The sequence below is a fragment of the Microtus pennsylvanicus genome, chromosome 2, assembly GCF_037038515.1.
Source record: "Microtus pennsylvanicus isolate mMicPen1 chromosome 2, mMicPen1.hap1, whole genome shotgun sequence".
NCBI classification, from domain to species: domain Eukaryota; kingdom Metazoa; phylum Chordata; class Mammalia; order Rodentia; family Cricetidae; genus Microtus; species Microtus pennsylvanicus.
In genome coordinates, this window is record NC_134580.1 from 120,070,166 (window position 1) to 120,086,630 (window position 16,465).

General features: G+C 41.8%; 1 protein-coding gene across 5 annotated transcripts in view; it reads right to left on the reverse strand.

Annotated features, from left to right (window-relative positions):
• The window catches only part of Kif16b (kinesin family member 16B), a 258,436-nt gene that overhangs the window by 188,050 nt on the left and 53,921 nt on the right, over window positions 1–16,465 (reverse strand). For all 5 annotated transcript variants that reach the window (XM_075962336.1, XM_075962337.1, XM_075962334.1 and 2 more), the window contains 4 exons: window positions 16,175–16,306; window positions 14,969–15,144; window positions 9,328–9,393; window positions 5,711–5,770 (listed from right to left, as the gene is read on the reverse strand). In XM_075962336.1, the coding sequence (XP_075818451.1) occupies window positions 5,711–5,770; window positions 9,328–9,393; window positions 14,969–15,144; window positions 16,175–16,306 (434 nt within the window). The remainder of the gene's footprint in view (window positions 1–5,710; window positions 5,771–9,327; window positions 9,394–14,968; window positions 15,145–16,174; window positions 16,307–16,465) is intronic.

The window sequence follows — 16,465 nt, forward strand, 5'->3', positions numbered from 1 at the left end:
ACGCCCATTCAGCAGAGCAAACACCAACAGGGTATAAGACACTCAATAATTCCACACAATTAAAACCTGAAAAAAACTTCAAGTAACTTCAACGCAATTAGAACACTTATCAAGGAAACTGCTGGTGTGGGGGTTGGTGTGAGAGCAGCCTGCTTATTCTCTGACAGTTGGAAGCCCTGTGTGGGGCAGCTGAAAATACAAAATCCAGCCAGGCACTGGAGTGATCAAAGACAGTGGCTACAGCAAGAGAGGTGTGCAGTCTGCAGAAAAGCACGACTAGCCAAAGCTGGAGGGACTCAGCCAGGAGCACTGCCTGGCTCTAAGTCCCTGGCTGCAGAGTGCTCCAGACACACACACAGGCCATCTGCCACACGGCTGCCAGTTTTGCACTGCAGTCCTAACTGTCTAAGATGTATTTTGAAGCACAGAGCTGAAGGAGCTCCTTGGAGGTCAGATAATATACCTTGGGCATTTTTTATTTAACCATCTATAAAACTCTGGGACAGAGAAACAAGTGTGTGCAAAACTGATAAACCAAAAAGCAGCAAAAAGACAGAGGTGGAGTGTGGGGATCAAGAAAGAATTCTCTAATCCCACTTTGAGATGAAAGCTTGAAAAATATCTGAGATTTATAATATGCCAGACCAGGAGGTGTACCCAGGGGTACACCATGAAACAGGCACAGTATTGTGGCTGCCCAAAAGAAGAACCACAGCAAGCGCACTCTACAGCTCCCAATCGCCAGGCTTGCAGAAGCTGGATTCATCCTAAGTGGGAGCCCAATTGCTGATAAACTCAGCCAACATGCAAACCACATGCTAACATGTAGGACCAGAAAGACAGGCTGAAAAAGAAAAGGAGGGGCACACTGCCCTCAGAAGGTGGCAGTGCACCCAGAGACCAGGTACAAACAAACTTGGGCATCAGTTAATGCTAGCCACAGAAAAGAAGCCACCTTCACTGTTTAAACCCCAGGGACTTCAGTACAGGCACTGCTCAGATGAGGACCGAGAGAAGTAGATGTTTCTATGGGTAGTGTTGCCAGGCAGAGCCACAAGCACCATGGGCTAGTCCCTGCTGGCAGGACCTGAGGCCATGGAGAAGACAAGCTGCCAGTAGAGAGGCTTTCAGCTTCCCACAGGCTCAAGGGAGCCTGGAAAAGGTCACCCTGTCAGCCCCCACAGTATAGGACAGAGCAGAATGGATCTGAAGGCAAAGAATCCAGGATTGCCTACTTTTCCCAGTGTGGCAGCTCTGTCAGCACTCCAGCATGAAGGTACAAATCCATCTCATGGGCAGTGAGTAAAGTAAAGATTCTAATGCATGGACATGGGGTGGAGTACAGATTCAGAGATCTCTTTCCTTCCTGCCTCACAAACACCACTCACTGATGCTGCCCATCGTGAACCACACTTTCAACAGGCCAGGTTCTAAATGATCTGGGTTAAGGATGGACTGTGATGCAGAGAACCCAGCCACATTCCTCCCAAGAACAAACCACAGTGTCATGCATGAGGCCTTCAAATAGAGGAAGAGTGCAGGGAAAAGCACAGGAGATGTGGTCCACACAGTAAGAGGTGATGTTTCTTACCAAGTCCTCACATTTGAATAGATCAAGGCTATAATGGGGTATGCTGTGTAGCCCCAATGTTCACATCTGAGGCTCTAAGGATATGACTGTATCTACAGACAGGACTTTAAGTTGAAATTAATTAGTTGAGGTTACTAAGTTAAAGTAAAGCCAGTGTGACTGTGGTCCTCATGAAAAAGTTGACAGGGACACACTGAGGTTGGCCAAGGACACAAGCACCAAAGGGAAAGTCATGTGAGGACACAGCCGGGGTGGCTGTCTATGTGCCAAGGAGAAACGGCCAACCATGGAAGATCTTCATCTTGGAGTCCTAGGCTCTAGGACTGTGATGGGAAAAAAATCAATCTGATGTTTAAACCATCCTGATTGTAGTGTTTATTTATGATGCTCTTCACTGATTAATACAATGGGCTTCATTTTTGTTTATTACTAACTGAATCCCATAACCTTTTACTGAATGCTACTCTGTGAGAAGCAGAGCCATGGGAGCTGGCTTACAGAATGACAAATACAGTCCTGGCCAGCTCCAGCTCTTGACTGTCCATGTGAAAGACAGAGATAGAAGCAGGGACAGCGACACTACCTGAGTCAGACAATGGAGAATATTGTACCAGATTAAAACCAAATGCCATAAAGCACGGAGGAAAACAAAATCCATCCTAACTAAACGGTGGGGTCAGAGGGCTCCAAATGGACTCTGACAGGGGACTAAAAAGGGTAGCATTCCTAATGACGGAGCAACCCCAGCCAAGACTAACAGACACCACGAAACCCAACTCCCTGTTGCACTTGGGACCAGCATGCCATCCAGAAGTGTGAATAGATATGCCAATGGTGGTGGGGCAGACCCACAATAGAACAGTTGAAACTGAACAGACGGCCCAAGCCTCTCGGGGTGAAGCAAGAGAGTTTGCAGTTTAGAAAACAAAGAATAAGAAAAATGAGAAGGCAGCCTAAGGAGCAAGAAAGGGGATCCAGAGCACAGTCACAGAACTGCCTCATACCACCTGTCTAAGATGTGCCTAAAACAGTGGTTCTCAACCTGGGATTCACAACCCCCATAGGAGTAATATATCAAATATCCTGTATGTCAGATATTTACATTATGATTCATAACAGTAGCAAAATTACAGTTACCAAGTAGCAATTAAATAATATGGTTTGGGGTCACTACAATATGGGGAACTGCAATAACAAATAGCAGCATTAGGAAGATGAGAAAGGACAAACACACACACTATAATCAATTACTTTCAAAGTGAATGTGAACATGTCATCATCTCCTACCCTTCTACCTTAGACACAGGGAATCAGCTGGCATCAACCACAATTTCAAAGCTGGAAACAGGAGCACAAGGAAGTAAAAGTCACAGCCCAGTAAGAGAAAGGGAACTAAAGCCTGAGATACAATTCCTGAGTTAAGAGACCAAAGCTTCAGACCCCAGCCACTGGGGCCATGATGCTACCAGCTCTGCTTAAACAAACAAAAAAGTCAGCAGTTTTGGTTAGAGCATACAGTATCCCAGGGACTGGCATTGTCCTTCTAATGCCAAGCAACCAGACCTTGGATTTCACTATTCCCAAGCAAGGGAAGTAATAGGCTGGATACAGAAAGAAGGGGACTAAGCTGTTCCTTGCTTCTGAGCATTCAAGAGTTCAGAATGTGCTGAGATGCAGACACGTTCAACATTCAAGGGACCTTCACGCAGCACTGACTTTAATGCTAATGTCTATCTGAGAGGACAGAACCCTGTTTTCCTGGATCTGCTCCCCATGATGTCTGCTGATAAATTAACCTGAAGTCCCCCATCTGCAACAGGAACGGAAGCGTGCAGCACTGTATGCAGGGGTGGCTCCAGGCACAACTGATCAGCTTACAGAACACACTGTAGAAACGCAGGAGAGGATTACAGAAACCACACAGGTACATGTACACACCTGAGCAACAGCAGCCAATTCCTACACAAGATTTTCAAAATAAGCATTTGAGTAGTGTTCTCTACCACAGCCTGCAGGCGGTGTCTTCCAAAAGGAGATAGAGAGAGCCCGTAAAGCACCCAGTGAGGCCAGAGGGTGAGCACAGCCTAAAGAACAAACAAGCAGGGGAGGGCAGGAAACCGCCCTGCCTTTCCCATTACCTTTAAAACACAAATTCTACTTATCTGAAAAGTCATGAAAAATAAAGGTAATTAGATGAATGTAAAATGGGATGAGAATCAGAGGAGGATATGACTTCAAAGCCCAGAATCGCACAGGGGCAGGGGGATCTTTTATAAAATATTTCAGAAGCTTCACTGTTGTGATTTTATAGAAGGGTAGAAGAATTCAAGACAAAATTAGTTACAGTCTAGGGATGTCACTCTGAGGCAACCTTGCTCATACAAGGCCCTAGTGCATTCCCTAGTGCCAATGCACATCACACACATCTCTCTCTCACACACACATCGAATGTATATGGGGGTAGATATCACAGCAGCAATAGCAGGAGATGATGTTTAAGTCCTACAATGTACTGCTGTTGTGCCTCTGGTCCTACCAGGTACCACTTGTGCTAATAACTTTCAAAGTGTTTACTAGACATGATTGCTCTTGTTCTTTAAATGCGGCACACTATTCCTGCATCTTTGCAAACTTCCTGAGAAAAGTTACCCTGTGTCATAGAAAGTCCAAAGGCCTGGTTTTTAGGGGCTGCTACCATACCACTCAGGGGTTTTAAACTTCAGGAACAAACACCCCCCCCCACGGCAGTGCTTATTCTAGCATGACTATTCTGAGATATGCATGAAAGCTCCGCTCAGCTTCATGCACCATTGTCTCTTGTCAAAGGCAGGCTGCGGTGTGCTCAGTGGTAGGGCATTTGCCTAGCATGTCTAATACCCTGGGTTGAAACCAGAGCACCAAAATAAATAAGTGAATAAATAAATTCTGAACAAAGGAAACACTGAGAAGCACAGAACCTCAAAATAGCATGCCTTTCTTCTTGGGAACAGAAGGAGAAAAGGAAATCTGAAAGCTGAAACCTCACCTAACACTGTCATTTGGGCTCCTGCAAAGAAAGTCCCCAGGCCCATAAACCCATTTCCACCTACATCAAAGCTGAGCATCACCTCTAGCTCAAGCAAGGCATCTTCATAACCCTAGAGGGGGGCAGGAAACCTCGTTGACACAAACAGAAGTGGGCACAGTATATTGCTGACCCTGGCTCTATGACACTGTTGTCAGATGAAGACTTGGGGACTAACTCAGGCCTCCGAGTATGCCCCACAAATCATTAACCAAGCATGTCATTTCACATGCAGGAGATCCAGCTTCATGCACTGCTGACACATTTAGCTAAGCCCTGCTGAGCTTGGCCAGTCAATATTACATGGAGCTTCCTTTTTATCCCTAAGGCACTTCACTGGACCTCAGAAGGAACAGGATGCCATCAAAGCAAAAAGTTTAACCCAACTCCACACCCAGTGCAGTGTGAATCTCTTCTTTTAGGAGATAATGCTTTTGTAGCTAATTAATGGGATTTATAAATCTCATCCTACCAATCAAGTGAGTCAAAATAACAAGGAAACTTCTAGTTTGCAGCACAGAGCATGAAAAACGGAGACCAAAATTACAGGTGTCCCTCCCTAGTGTGTATTGACAGAAATACATACAACCATCGTCTAGCCACAGAGACATGGAGAAATTGAATGGCAAATCAGTAGTTTAGAAATTCCTGTAATCTAATCATGCTATGCAAGTGTGTTCTATAATGATGCCATGAAAACCAATTTTGTTCTTAATGCATTGCTTTTATGTTAACCTTAACAAAATTAGAAACACAGAGTCTATGTCCTCGAATAATAGGATTTTAAATGTACTGAGCTCCAAATGGAGAAACTCCAACAAGTAAAAGCATGTGTGTGGAATATCACAGTAACATGTGCATGTTACAGTTTTCAGTTTTGATGTGAGCTGTCACTCATGACCTAAGACACTACCCACAGACTCATAGGCCACAGTTCCAAATTGGCTTCATTAATCTTACCTTAAACACAGCATATACAGCCATATTTTAGATGAGAGAGAAGTTACCTACTTAAGCCAGTACAGTAAGATTAAGACACTTTTCACAGCCCTTACTTTCAAAATATTTTGGGTTTCATTCCATTTGTTTGTCCATTCCTTGGTCAATTCTTGAACCTAGAAACAAAAACATAAATATATAATGATTTTATTTAAAAACATAAATATATAAATATTTTATTAAATATACACTGCTTTTATTATATATTAAATATATAACAATTTTATTAAACATAATTTTTATCTAGAACAGTTTCTAAATGTATAGACCCTATGGAAAAATGAACTGTGTGTGTATGTCTACATATGATAGATAGATAGATAGATAGATAGATAGATAGATAGATAGATAGATAGATGATAGATAGATAGACAGACAAATAGATTTAGCTAGGTCTACTCGTTGAAAGAACCACCACCAACTATAAACCAAACAGCTGATCTCATCAACAACCTACGTTGCAGCAAAGGAAAGTGACAGAAACATGTCAAATTATAGCTCTATGACCTCTTTTCCATGATGGACCTATTTGGATTATTAAACACTTGTAACTCCAAGGATGGCAACAGCACATTAAGTGTGTTTGCTTTTCCTGGCTACACTCTCAGAAATAGCCATTTATTTTCCTTTCTAATTGGATGTGGTGATTAAATCATCCTGGATGCTGCAGTTTTCTTTTAGGAGATAATGCTTTGGTAGCTAATTAATGGGGTTTATAAATCTCATTGTACCTTTGGGTAAAGGGGGGAAAGATGCTTCTTTATTTGATCTTTCAGACACAGCAAAATTCTATTGGTAAAAGTCAGTTTCGGACCATAACTTGAGGAGGAAAGGGCAGGGCTGACAGCTGAGTGCACAGTTGGTAAATACTTCTCAAAGCTAATCAAGTTTCCGTCTACTTCCAGAGATGTTTTAAGATGGTCCTCATGATTAATTAACCAAGAAGAAAAGAAGTAATAGCTGAATCAAGAGGCTGGCAGAAAATGGAATGAAAAATACCCTCTGTGGAAAAGTAGAACTCAAAGACTGGTCCAGGAAGGGGACAGCTGGCCTCGCAGGGGTCACAGATCTGTCTCACCTGACTGCCTCCCAATTCCCATAGCAGAAACAATCTCCCCTAAGCCTCCTGTTCTCCTTACCAGAGACTCCATCGTGTAAGGCTCCTGCTGTCCTCCCTCCTAAGGAAAAGGCACACGCATGTGCCCTGAAGCACGGAAACCATGACTAAACAAAGAGGGCTTCTCATGAGGGAGTGGGGATCTGTGGTGACCCCAGGGGGAAGCAAACCTACCTGACTTACACTCAGTGGTCATTCACATACTGAAGTTACCCTAGATAACTATGGGTTTCCAAGTAAATGTTTCTTCCTTCACTGGCTATTTCTGTTGAAGTCTTTGTGAACCAAGCAAACAGGAGTAAATAGACACCCCCATCAGTCCCTGCCTGTCTCCACACTTAGATAAGGCTGTGGTGACAGTCACAAACCACTCATACCCAAAGACCCTTCAAAGGAGACAGCAGGCACTCGAGTGTTTTGTTCTAAATACATTTCCGAAGGGGATATTCTTGTATCTTTTCTCCCTACAGTAGGGGAAAAGAGTAGCATCTAATTTACTAACCAATGAGTGGACTTTCACTGGCAACTGATATAAGAATAGAAAACATTCAGCAAAGACTGTGCCTTACACCACCATACACATCCTTATGGAGAAAGGTGAGCCGATCAGCAGCACAGAGACCCACAACTGGACAGTGTGTAGTGAGGGAGAGATTTTGAAACAATCATAAATGGGACGTCTTCATCAAAGCCTTCCACTCTGGGGTCAGGCACACTTAGAAAAGGAGGAGTTAAGATTTTAAGGGCCAGGCAGGGGTGATGGGGAACACCAAGGAAATAGATTCTTCCAGATAGCCCAGGGCTGGTGCACATAGGATCTCATACAGATCACGGCAGCAGAAACAGGGCCAGCACGGGTCCCAGGGTTGAGAGGGAGAAGAAGGCCTGTCCCTAGCCAAGAGGCTGTCTGCAATTGACACCTACTTGCAACAGAAAATTTAGTGTTCTCTGATAGAGTCTCACTGCGCACATTCCCCACACGTAAGGCAGGCCCCATGCCCAGCAGTAGATGGCCAGCACAACGCAAACTCAATGACACCGTTTTAGACTTTTTACCTCTGTTGCTTTGTTTAGACATTTTTGTCTTGTCATTTGCTTATTATGTATTATAGTTTCTTATTTTTTATTTCTATTGAGTTTTGTGAGTGTGTGTGTGTGTGTGTGTGCATGTGTTTGTCTTTTTGTTTTTCTTTCTAAAGAGAGAAAGGGCATGGAGTTGGGTGGGTAGGGAAGAATGGAGGATCTGGGAGGAGAAAGCATAGTTTTCAATAAAAAGTAATAATAATTCATCCTTTTCAAACACCACCAAATAGTCTGAGCTTTCAAAACATTCTAAGTACTCCCTGGATTTGTCATTGTGTTTAAATCAAATAATCTTCGTTAAGAACATGAACAGAATCCAAGCATGTGTTCCATCTGACAATGTGCCTGAAGAGTAAGCCAGCGGCAAGCCATGAAGAAGGACAGCAGACAGGAGCCAAGACTGAGAGCACGCTATGGATAAGACAGGCAGTCATCTCCTTCTCAGCATCAAGACGGCAATCTAATTAAGATGCTTATTGGTCTCTGTTAACTTGCTGAGTGTTCCTGAAGCCTGTAATTGATAAACAACCACACCCACACATTTCACTGCACTTAGGATTTGAAGCAGTAAAATATAAAATTTCACGAGAAAAATGAGGATTAAGAAGTGGATATCTTTACTAATGCTATTATCAGCAATTAGCCAACATGATTAACCTAGCAGTTATGAAGAAGTTCATAACTACAACTCAACCTGGGCCTTCCACAGTGTGAGTCTTAAGGTTTTACCATCAGACCATTTGCTTTCCTCTAGGGCTGTTTAGCACCAGAAAAAATATGGACTCCTAAACTGCTCTTATTGTCTGTTTCTCTTTTCCCAGAAGGCATCAAAAAAATTAATAGGACAGAACCAAGTCAGACATGAAGCTTGTTTAGAAAAATGTAAGCCTCGATGTCAGCCCTCTGTTGCTCACCTCCTACAGAGTATCCTCTGTTCTGGTCTCACTGCAGCTCCCTTCCTGTCTCTTAACTGGTCCCTGACCCAGAGTACTGGCAGTCCCCTGCAAAGTCAAAGGCTCCAAAAAACTGAAGAGCACTTAGCACGAAGTTATGGGGACCTCTGTGGCCTCATGAATGTTAACTTTTCAAGGACTCTGCCTGCTTGGGAGGTCCAGCTCTCTATCAAGAGGCTCCCTTGTGACCCCAAATGTAGCAAGTCATAAGTGCCCTTCAAATCCTGTTTGCTAACATGTGGATGTGCAATACCTAAAGAGCTAAGAAGAGATATCATGGACCAGGTGTGGTGGTGAAAACCTCTAAATCCAGCAGGATGGGTTTAAGTGCAATTGACAGTACATAGTGATATTCTGTCTCAAACACAAAAAACAGTGTGTGGCCATTGGGTTGGGACTAGAGAAAAGCATAATGAAGAAAATGTGGTAAGAGCCTGGAGACTGTCTCAAGTTGTAGCAAACAAAGACTAAAAAATAATATTTAAGTTGAAATTAAAAAACAATAATAACTCCAACTTACTCTTGCTTCATTCTGGTGAAGTTTTTCCTCCATACTTAAGGCTGTAGGGGAGTCCAAGAGGGCAATCTATAATGTAAGTCATAAAGCAGTTAATAGTCAGAAAAGATGTACACTTCTAAGATTTTCACAAATTATCAGAACAGTTTCACAAAAAAATAAATGTTTATAAAAAGTAATTTCTCTTTATCTCCAAAGTACTATTTATGATTAAGTCTCTAATCCATGGAATACATGTCCTAATATTAAAATCATGGTATCACAGTCATGAACCTGCATCTGCCATACAAATCAGCAACAAGAAAGCCATAGCAGCAGCATTTCACTCAAGGCAAACACATCTGTCCCTACAGCTCTCAGAATTCATTTGTCTACTGCACACAAAGAACAGAGTTCAAAAGGTAAGACACCCAAGTCTTGCTTAATAGTTCATCCATGCCGAAATATACAAACAAAATATACAAAATAAAACTTGTTTTCACTGCTGACAGCATCCAGCATATGACTTGACTATGCTACAATCTACATTTCTTTATCCATGCTGTGAAAGGGTAAAATCTGAAGTCATAAACACCCAAATCAGGTGAAAGCTAGGGCAAGTGGACAGCCTGGGGTTTCAGTTGCATGTCTAATAATTAAGCCTGGGCCTCAGGGGCAGGATCATAAGTGCCCCATTCTGTCTGCTGCCCTTGCTGCCAGAGATGGCACAGGAACACACAGAAGGAGTTCAGCACAGGAGAGCATTCTTTCTCAATTTAACGGAACCATGTTTTTGTTGTGCTATCATAAGTGAAAATGGTATAAACCAATTATCCTGACTATTGCTTTTTAAAAAAAACAATATATTAGGAATATATTGTATATACTTAAACAGTATAAACCTTTTTATTTTATTTTTAGTGATTTTATTTCCATTGTTTGGTATTCACTGCATGGCTATCCTGTAGTTGCTGTTGGTGCTTTCCTGATTGATGTAAATGCAGGCTTTTCTAGTCATTTGCTTTACCAGCAAGCTACAGTAACTATCCTCATCCCAACCACCTACAGTACATCTGACCATATCAACAGACTAAATTTCCTGGAAGGGAACTCCTTAGCCATCAAGTGATTCTTCCCTACAGTACCAGCATGGTGTTCATTTCTATCTCTTTCTCTGGACTTCTTAGGTTCAGCTAAACATTCAGTCTGTTGGGATAGCTGCGGGGCCACAGAGGAAAGACAGAGCTGCTCAGTGGGGAAGCACAGGAGTAGAACTCGGAGGGGAGAGCCTGGTGACAGTGTCTAGAGTGCTTCTTCAGCTACCCATGTGCATGGTGGAGACACACATGGGCATCTATGCAGCCCACCTTGGTTTGAAATTCTCAGGCCACAGCAGCCAAAGTCCAGTGAAAATACCAGGGCATACCTTCTGAGGGGCATGCCTAGTTATAGGAGTCCCTTGCCTCAAGGGATCCAAGGGTATAGCTTCACAGCTGCCATCTTAAATTTATATATTGGGCATCTTAATTCATCAACTGGAGGAATATTTTTATTATTATAAGTATTGCCTGGTTATACAGCTGGCATCCCACTTTTACCAGGTTTACAGATATGAAAGTTATACTAAAGCCTACCACTCTTGCCAAAAATGCTATATAGCCAATGGTATTCATTGTATTGGACATTTTCCACATAATCAGGAAACAATCAGAAATTAGTTTTCTACAACCTGGGCTCACCCTATTTCTTCTCTTTCCTGTTGGGTTATAATGCTTTTCTCTGTAGCTGCTCTTGCCAGAGCAAAGGAAACAGTGCTAGGTCTCACGAGAGCAGCCTCCTTCCTATCTGAACTGTGTTGACTACAGTGGACGCTCATGATGTTATATGTACTGATGCATCCCCACTCACTTCTGCCTGCCTGTGTTCTCATGAAAGGAGAGCAATGTCCTGTCTGGTTTTAACTGTGAACTGCACTCTATGTCAGGATAAAGGAATCTTTCCTAGAGCTCAATTTATTACTCTTCCTGCACCACTCGCCTTCTTGGCGAGTTAACAAACAGGGCTCCACCTACTCCTATAGGCATCATCTGCCTAAGCTTTACTCTGGTTCTTGTCTCATGCACATCTCTCTTAAAGGCCTCTACAAAGCTGCTCTGCTATTTACGTTCTAACACCAGGCCTGGCTATAAAATGAGGAGTCTGTTACACCTCCATCCTTTTGCCCCTTTGTTTTCTTCGCTTCTTAACTGTCTTTATTCATTCCATTTCTATTTTTATTAATTTACTTTTTCCCAAATTCATTTGTGAAAGATTAGGGAACTGGAACATTTTCTCTTTATAAAGTTAAAAGTGGACATATTTGTAAATGCAACAAACACTTGATAAGAAAATGCACCTAGAGGCCAACTTCATTAACCATGTGAAAATTGCAAAGCAAAGCCATTCTGTCATAGCATTGTGCAAGGGCAAGGATCTGCAGCAACTCAGCTGGCACTGGTGAATGGTGATGGGGAAAGGGAATGGAAAAACTACTTTAAAAACTAGTGATTCCTCCTGAAATTATGCTTATAATAAATATGTATACCTCTGACCACCAAGCCTTCCTAGGCATAAGCCCCACAGAACTATATCTATATGTATACCAAAAGGCATTTAAAGATCCACAATAAACATAATAACCCCAAAAAAAAAACCCCAAAAAGTAAATCAAAAATTTACTAGATGAACTAGGAAATCTTTGTGTAACGGAATACAGAGTTGAGAGTAAGTGGGTGCTCACCTACACGCAACAACATGGATGAACCTCAGAAACACACTGGATCCAAATAACACATACTGCAAGAGTCGATATATATAAAGAGCAAAAGCAAAAGTTCTGCCTCAAATGGTCAGGAAGCAAGGGTACCCGTGAGGAGATGGGAGGGTAGGTCCTGGCTAGGGCACTAAGAGTAGCTCCTGGGACATAGTGAAACTCTATTCTCAAGATAAGCACAGAGAGATGGGTGACTTGAGCTTCTAAATCCATGTAACTATATATACATGATGCAATTTGTCTGTATCTATATATACTTCCGCAAAAATTCTCTGTATACATTAACATACGTATATTTTTATGTAATAGAAGTAAATATCTATCAGAATCTTTCTTTTTTATCAAATTGTATTTTTAAATGTTTGGCACATGATCTCTGCAATGGCAATATATAAAATTACTAAAAATAAGAACTGATTTTCTTTAGCTTTGCTTAAATAAACAATTCTAAAAATGGAAGTTAAATTAACACTCTCAAAGAACTATAGGAACATTGGAATAGAATATTCTAGAAATAGAGGAATGTTCTCAGAAAGATTTATTCAGAATTACTTTAGAGAGCGATTGAAAGGGAGATGATGCTTGTGGAGGGTGGGGGTTGGCACACAAACCTGGGAGGTCAGAGGATAGCTTTGAGTGTTGGTCCTTAGGCACCTTCTACCTTAGTTTGACATCTGTCTCTCATTGGCCAGAACTTCACAGTGTAGGTAAGGCTACTGGTCCACAAGCTCCCAGGGGTCTGCGTGGCTCCACTCCCTATCTTACCATGGCTAGGATTCCAGGCATTTACCACCTCACCTGGGCTCTATATGAGCAAGTACTCACAAACCAGACCATCTCTCCAGTCCCTTATTCAGAGATTGCTTTAATGACCATTTATGAATATTTATTAATTATCACAAAATTAATTATGTAGAATATGCCTATAATTTCTCAAAGATTTATAGTTTCAGAATTTTTCTTATTTTGATTTAGACTCCCATGTTTGCTATAATATATATGTTAAGTTTATCAAAATATATTTTCTAAATAGACTCTTCATCCTTCTAAACCAGTGACAAAATCGCTCCCTTAGTTATAGAAATGAGATTAACTTGTGACAGAAATAGGAGAACAAACAAACACAAGTCAGGGCTGATGAGATGGTTCAGTGGGTGTGATGGGTAGTTTTATGTCAACTTGACACAAGCTAAAGTCATCCAAGAGAAGGGAACCTCAATAAAAAAAATGCTTCCATAAGATGATACTGTACACAAACCTGCAGGGCATTTTCATAATTAGTGATTGATGAGAGAGGGTCCAGGGTGGTCCTGAGTTCTAGAAGAAAGCAGGCTGAGCAAGCCAGAAAGCAGCATCCCTCCCTGGTCTCTGCATCAGCTCCTGCTTCCTGGTTCTTGCCCTGTTCTAGCTCCTGTCCTGACTCCCTTCAATAATGAACAGTAATGTGGAAGTGTAAGCCAAATAAACCCTTTCCTTCCCCAGCTGCCTTTAGTCACGGTGTTTCATCACAGCAGGAATAACCCTGACTAAGACAGTGGGTAAAGGCACTTGCCACCCAACCTGATGCAGGAATTCAAGCCGAAGAACTCACATAATGAAAGGAGGGAACCAAATTAGGAAAGTTGTCATCTGGCCTCCATAGGGGTACTATGGCATGGGCAGACCCATGCTCCCTCAACAGTCATTAGATCAAGGGAAAGCAGCTGCATGAAATATTTTTCAAATGCTTTCCTTCGCATATTAATCATTTAAAGGGCTGATTTTAGACAAGTAATGTTTCCAAAACACAGATAAAGGATTTCAATAGCAGTGTATAAATAGAAACAAGCATTGTGGTTCCTGATACCTCATTCTGCTGACAACTCCCTTTCACACAGGAGGCCTGACGTCATAAATGGAAGTGTGTAAGCAGGTATTTTTAAGTGCAGTGAAGGAGTCCTGCAAAACTGCAGTCTGCCATCTTGTGAGAAAAAACTACCAGGCCGACTTCAGGACACAGGAAACTGAGATTTCATTTGAACAATATTTGTACAGTTCAAACCTTTTATGGGCTATCAAGAGTGTGGAGTGCCGTATATCCTTACAGGGAAAGCACTGAGCACTTCCCATTTACAGAAATGGAGTTGTTTAACAATAGACTTAAGATATCAATAAATGTATCTTCATTTTATTTCTACCAGCAAAAGTTTAAAACAACTTCCCTGACTTTCTTTCAAGGGTGGCCTTTCTTCACAGTAGGACCTGAGCCATCTGGAACGTAGCTCACACAGTCCTCACAGAGCATAAGCCTGTAGGAAATGCTCAGACTGGGAGAAACAGAAGGACACAGCTTCTCCGGGATTCACAAGATCCTGAAGTGAGGCCATTGCAAGAATCATGCAAGGCCTAGAGAACAGCAGCACAGCCGGGCCACAGACATGCTTTCAGAGGCACCACTGAGTCACCACAACCACCTATAGCATGGCTAAAGTGAGACCAGGACTCCTCGGTTAAAATACATTTAGAGTCATAAAATGCATGGGAAGAATCTTGAATATTACTCTAAGCATCTAAATTTCTTTTGACTAATGGAGATTATGCTACTAGTCCTATTGCATGCTAAATATCCATCCATAATTGATAACTATTAGATGGTCAATCATTTAAGGCTTGACGGATAAAATCTTACACCCAGGATGCATTAGGAATGCAAAGGCCAAAAGGAAGCTGATCTAGAGTCTGGCTAACTCATCCGAAGCTTTACTTAGCACTTATTTTCTCAAATCAATACCACAAGATAATTGTCTCATTAAGATCTAGAAATAGATGCCATTACTCAAAGAAAATTATCTATAAATCTCAGGAAAACTCCACCTGATTCCCTTGAGCGAGCAGGGTTTTCAGCCTGGCTATTTCGGCTCGCAGCTCACGGATGAGCTTGACGTTGGCATCCTCATTAATGGTAGGCTTGTTGATGATGTTTTTGGCTCTATTTGCATAGCGAAGGGTACTTAGGGTTTCTCCATAATTGACATCAGCAGGTGAAATGGCTGTGAAGAATGAATACAGAAAATAATTCATCTAGCACTCCATGTTTCATTTAACACAAAGTTGGTTTGTAATTTAAAAGTCAGATCAACCCCAGGTCACAGGAAAGACTAAATATTCATCACCATGGTAATGAATATTAAAACATTATCTAAGGTTTCTAGGAAAGGGTGTTGGCTATACCAAGTTAATGTCGTTTTGCTCCTCTCACGTCTATAATCAGCCACTTGAACAACTTCAAGATAGGGGTGAGATATCCCACACAGGAAAGGCTTTCCTCAGCCAGTAACATGAAATTTCAGGATTGCACTTCTCTATTCAGCAAGAATTAAAATACTTTTGCATTTCCGATAAAAATCTATCATCTGGAAAAGCCCAGAGCCCAGCAGTTTTTCAGAAGTCAGTAGACTACTTAATTCCTTCGTTCTAGAAGCTTTTGGTTCCTTCTACACTGCACCCCACCTAACCTTTACGACTAAGGTGAGTATGTGGCTGTGTTCCCTTAATGCCACCAGTGACTGCAGGGCAAGGGCTGTGAAGAGTACAGAGGAGAGATAAGAGAAAAGGAGAAAGAGACAGAGGGAAGTAAGGCTGAGAGGTAAACAAGCCCTGAGTTCCCCTTAGCAATTCTCCTGTTCTACGTAATTTTTTCAATTCTTATTCTCTCACTTAAAGTGATAAGTGTAAAAATAAAAGTTTACTACTATTCCCATTGTGTTTAACTCCTTGGTTTTTCCTTTCAATTTTCAATTCTGCACCTACCATTTTAAATAGCAAAAGTTCGGGTTGTTTATTTGTTGCCTCTATATAGGAGTCTCCTATGAGCTAGTGAAGTTCACAGTGCCTGCCTTGTACTTTAAGCAAAGAGAAGCTGAGCATATCTGCCTGGCATTGTAGCCTCCATGATGCCCAAACTACAGATGTGTTACAATAGGTGATTTTCAAGACAGGAAGAAACATCCTAATGAGACACTTTCAACTTAAATATTTACACTTAATACTGATGCTCAGGGATATAATTTAAACTCTTACTAGCAATCATGATGGTTTTAGAGTTTCCTCCAAGGCTGTCTTTCAAGAGCCAAGTCAAAACAGAATCTCTGTAAGGCACAAAAACTTGCTTCTTCTTCACAAGAGGGTTGGCTGCATCCTGAGATAAATCAGCTGCCGGGAAGAAAGAAATAGGAGATCATTCCAAAGTCTCTGCTTTCTCTAATTTATTTCTAAAAGACCTGAGCAAGCTGCCTGGTACAACAAACATCCAGCAAGCATGTTCTGAGCTAACACTATACTGAAACAAAAAAGGGCAGGAAGTGACCTCAA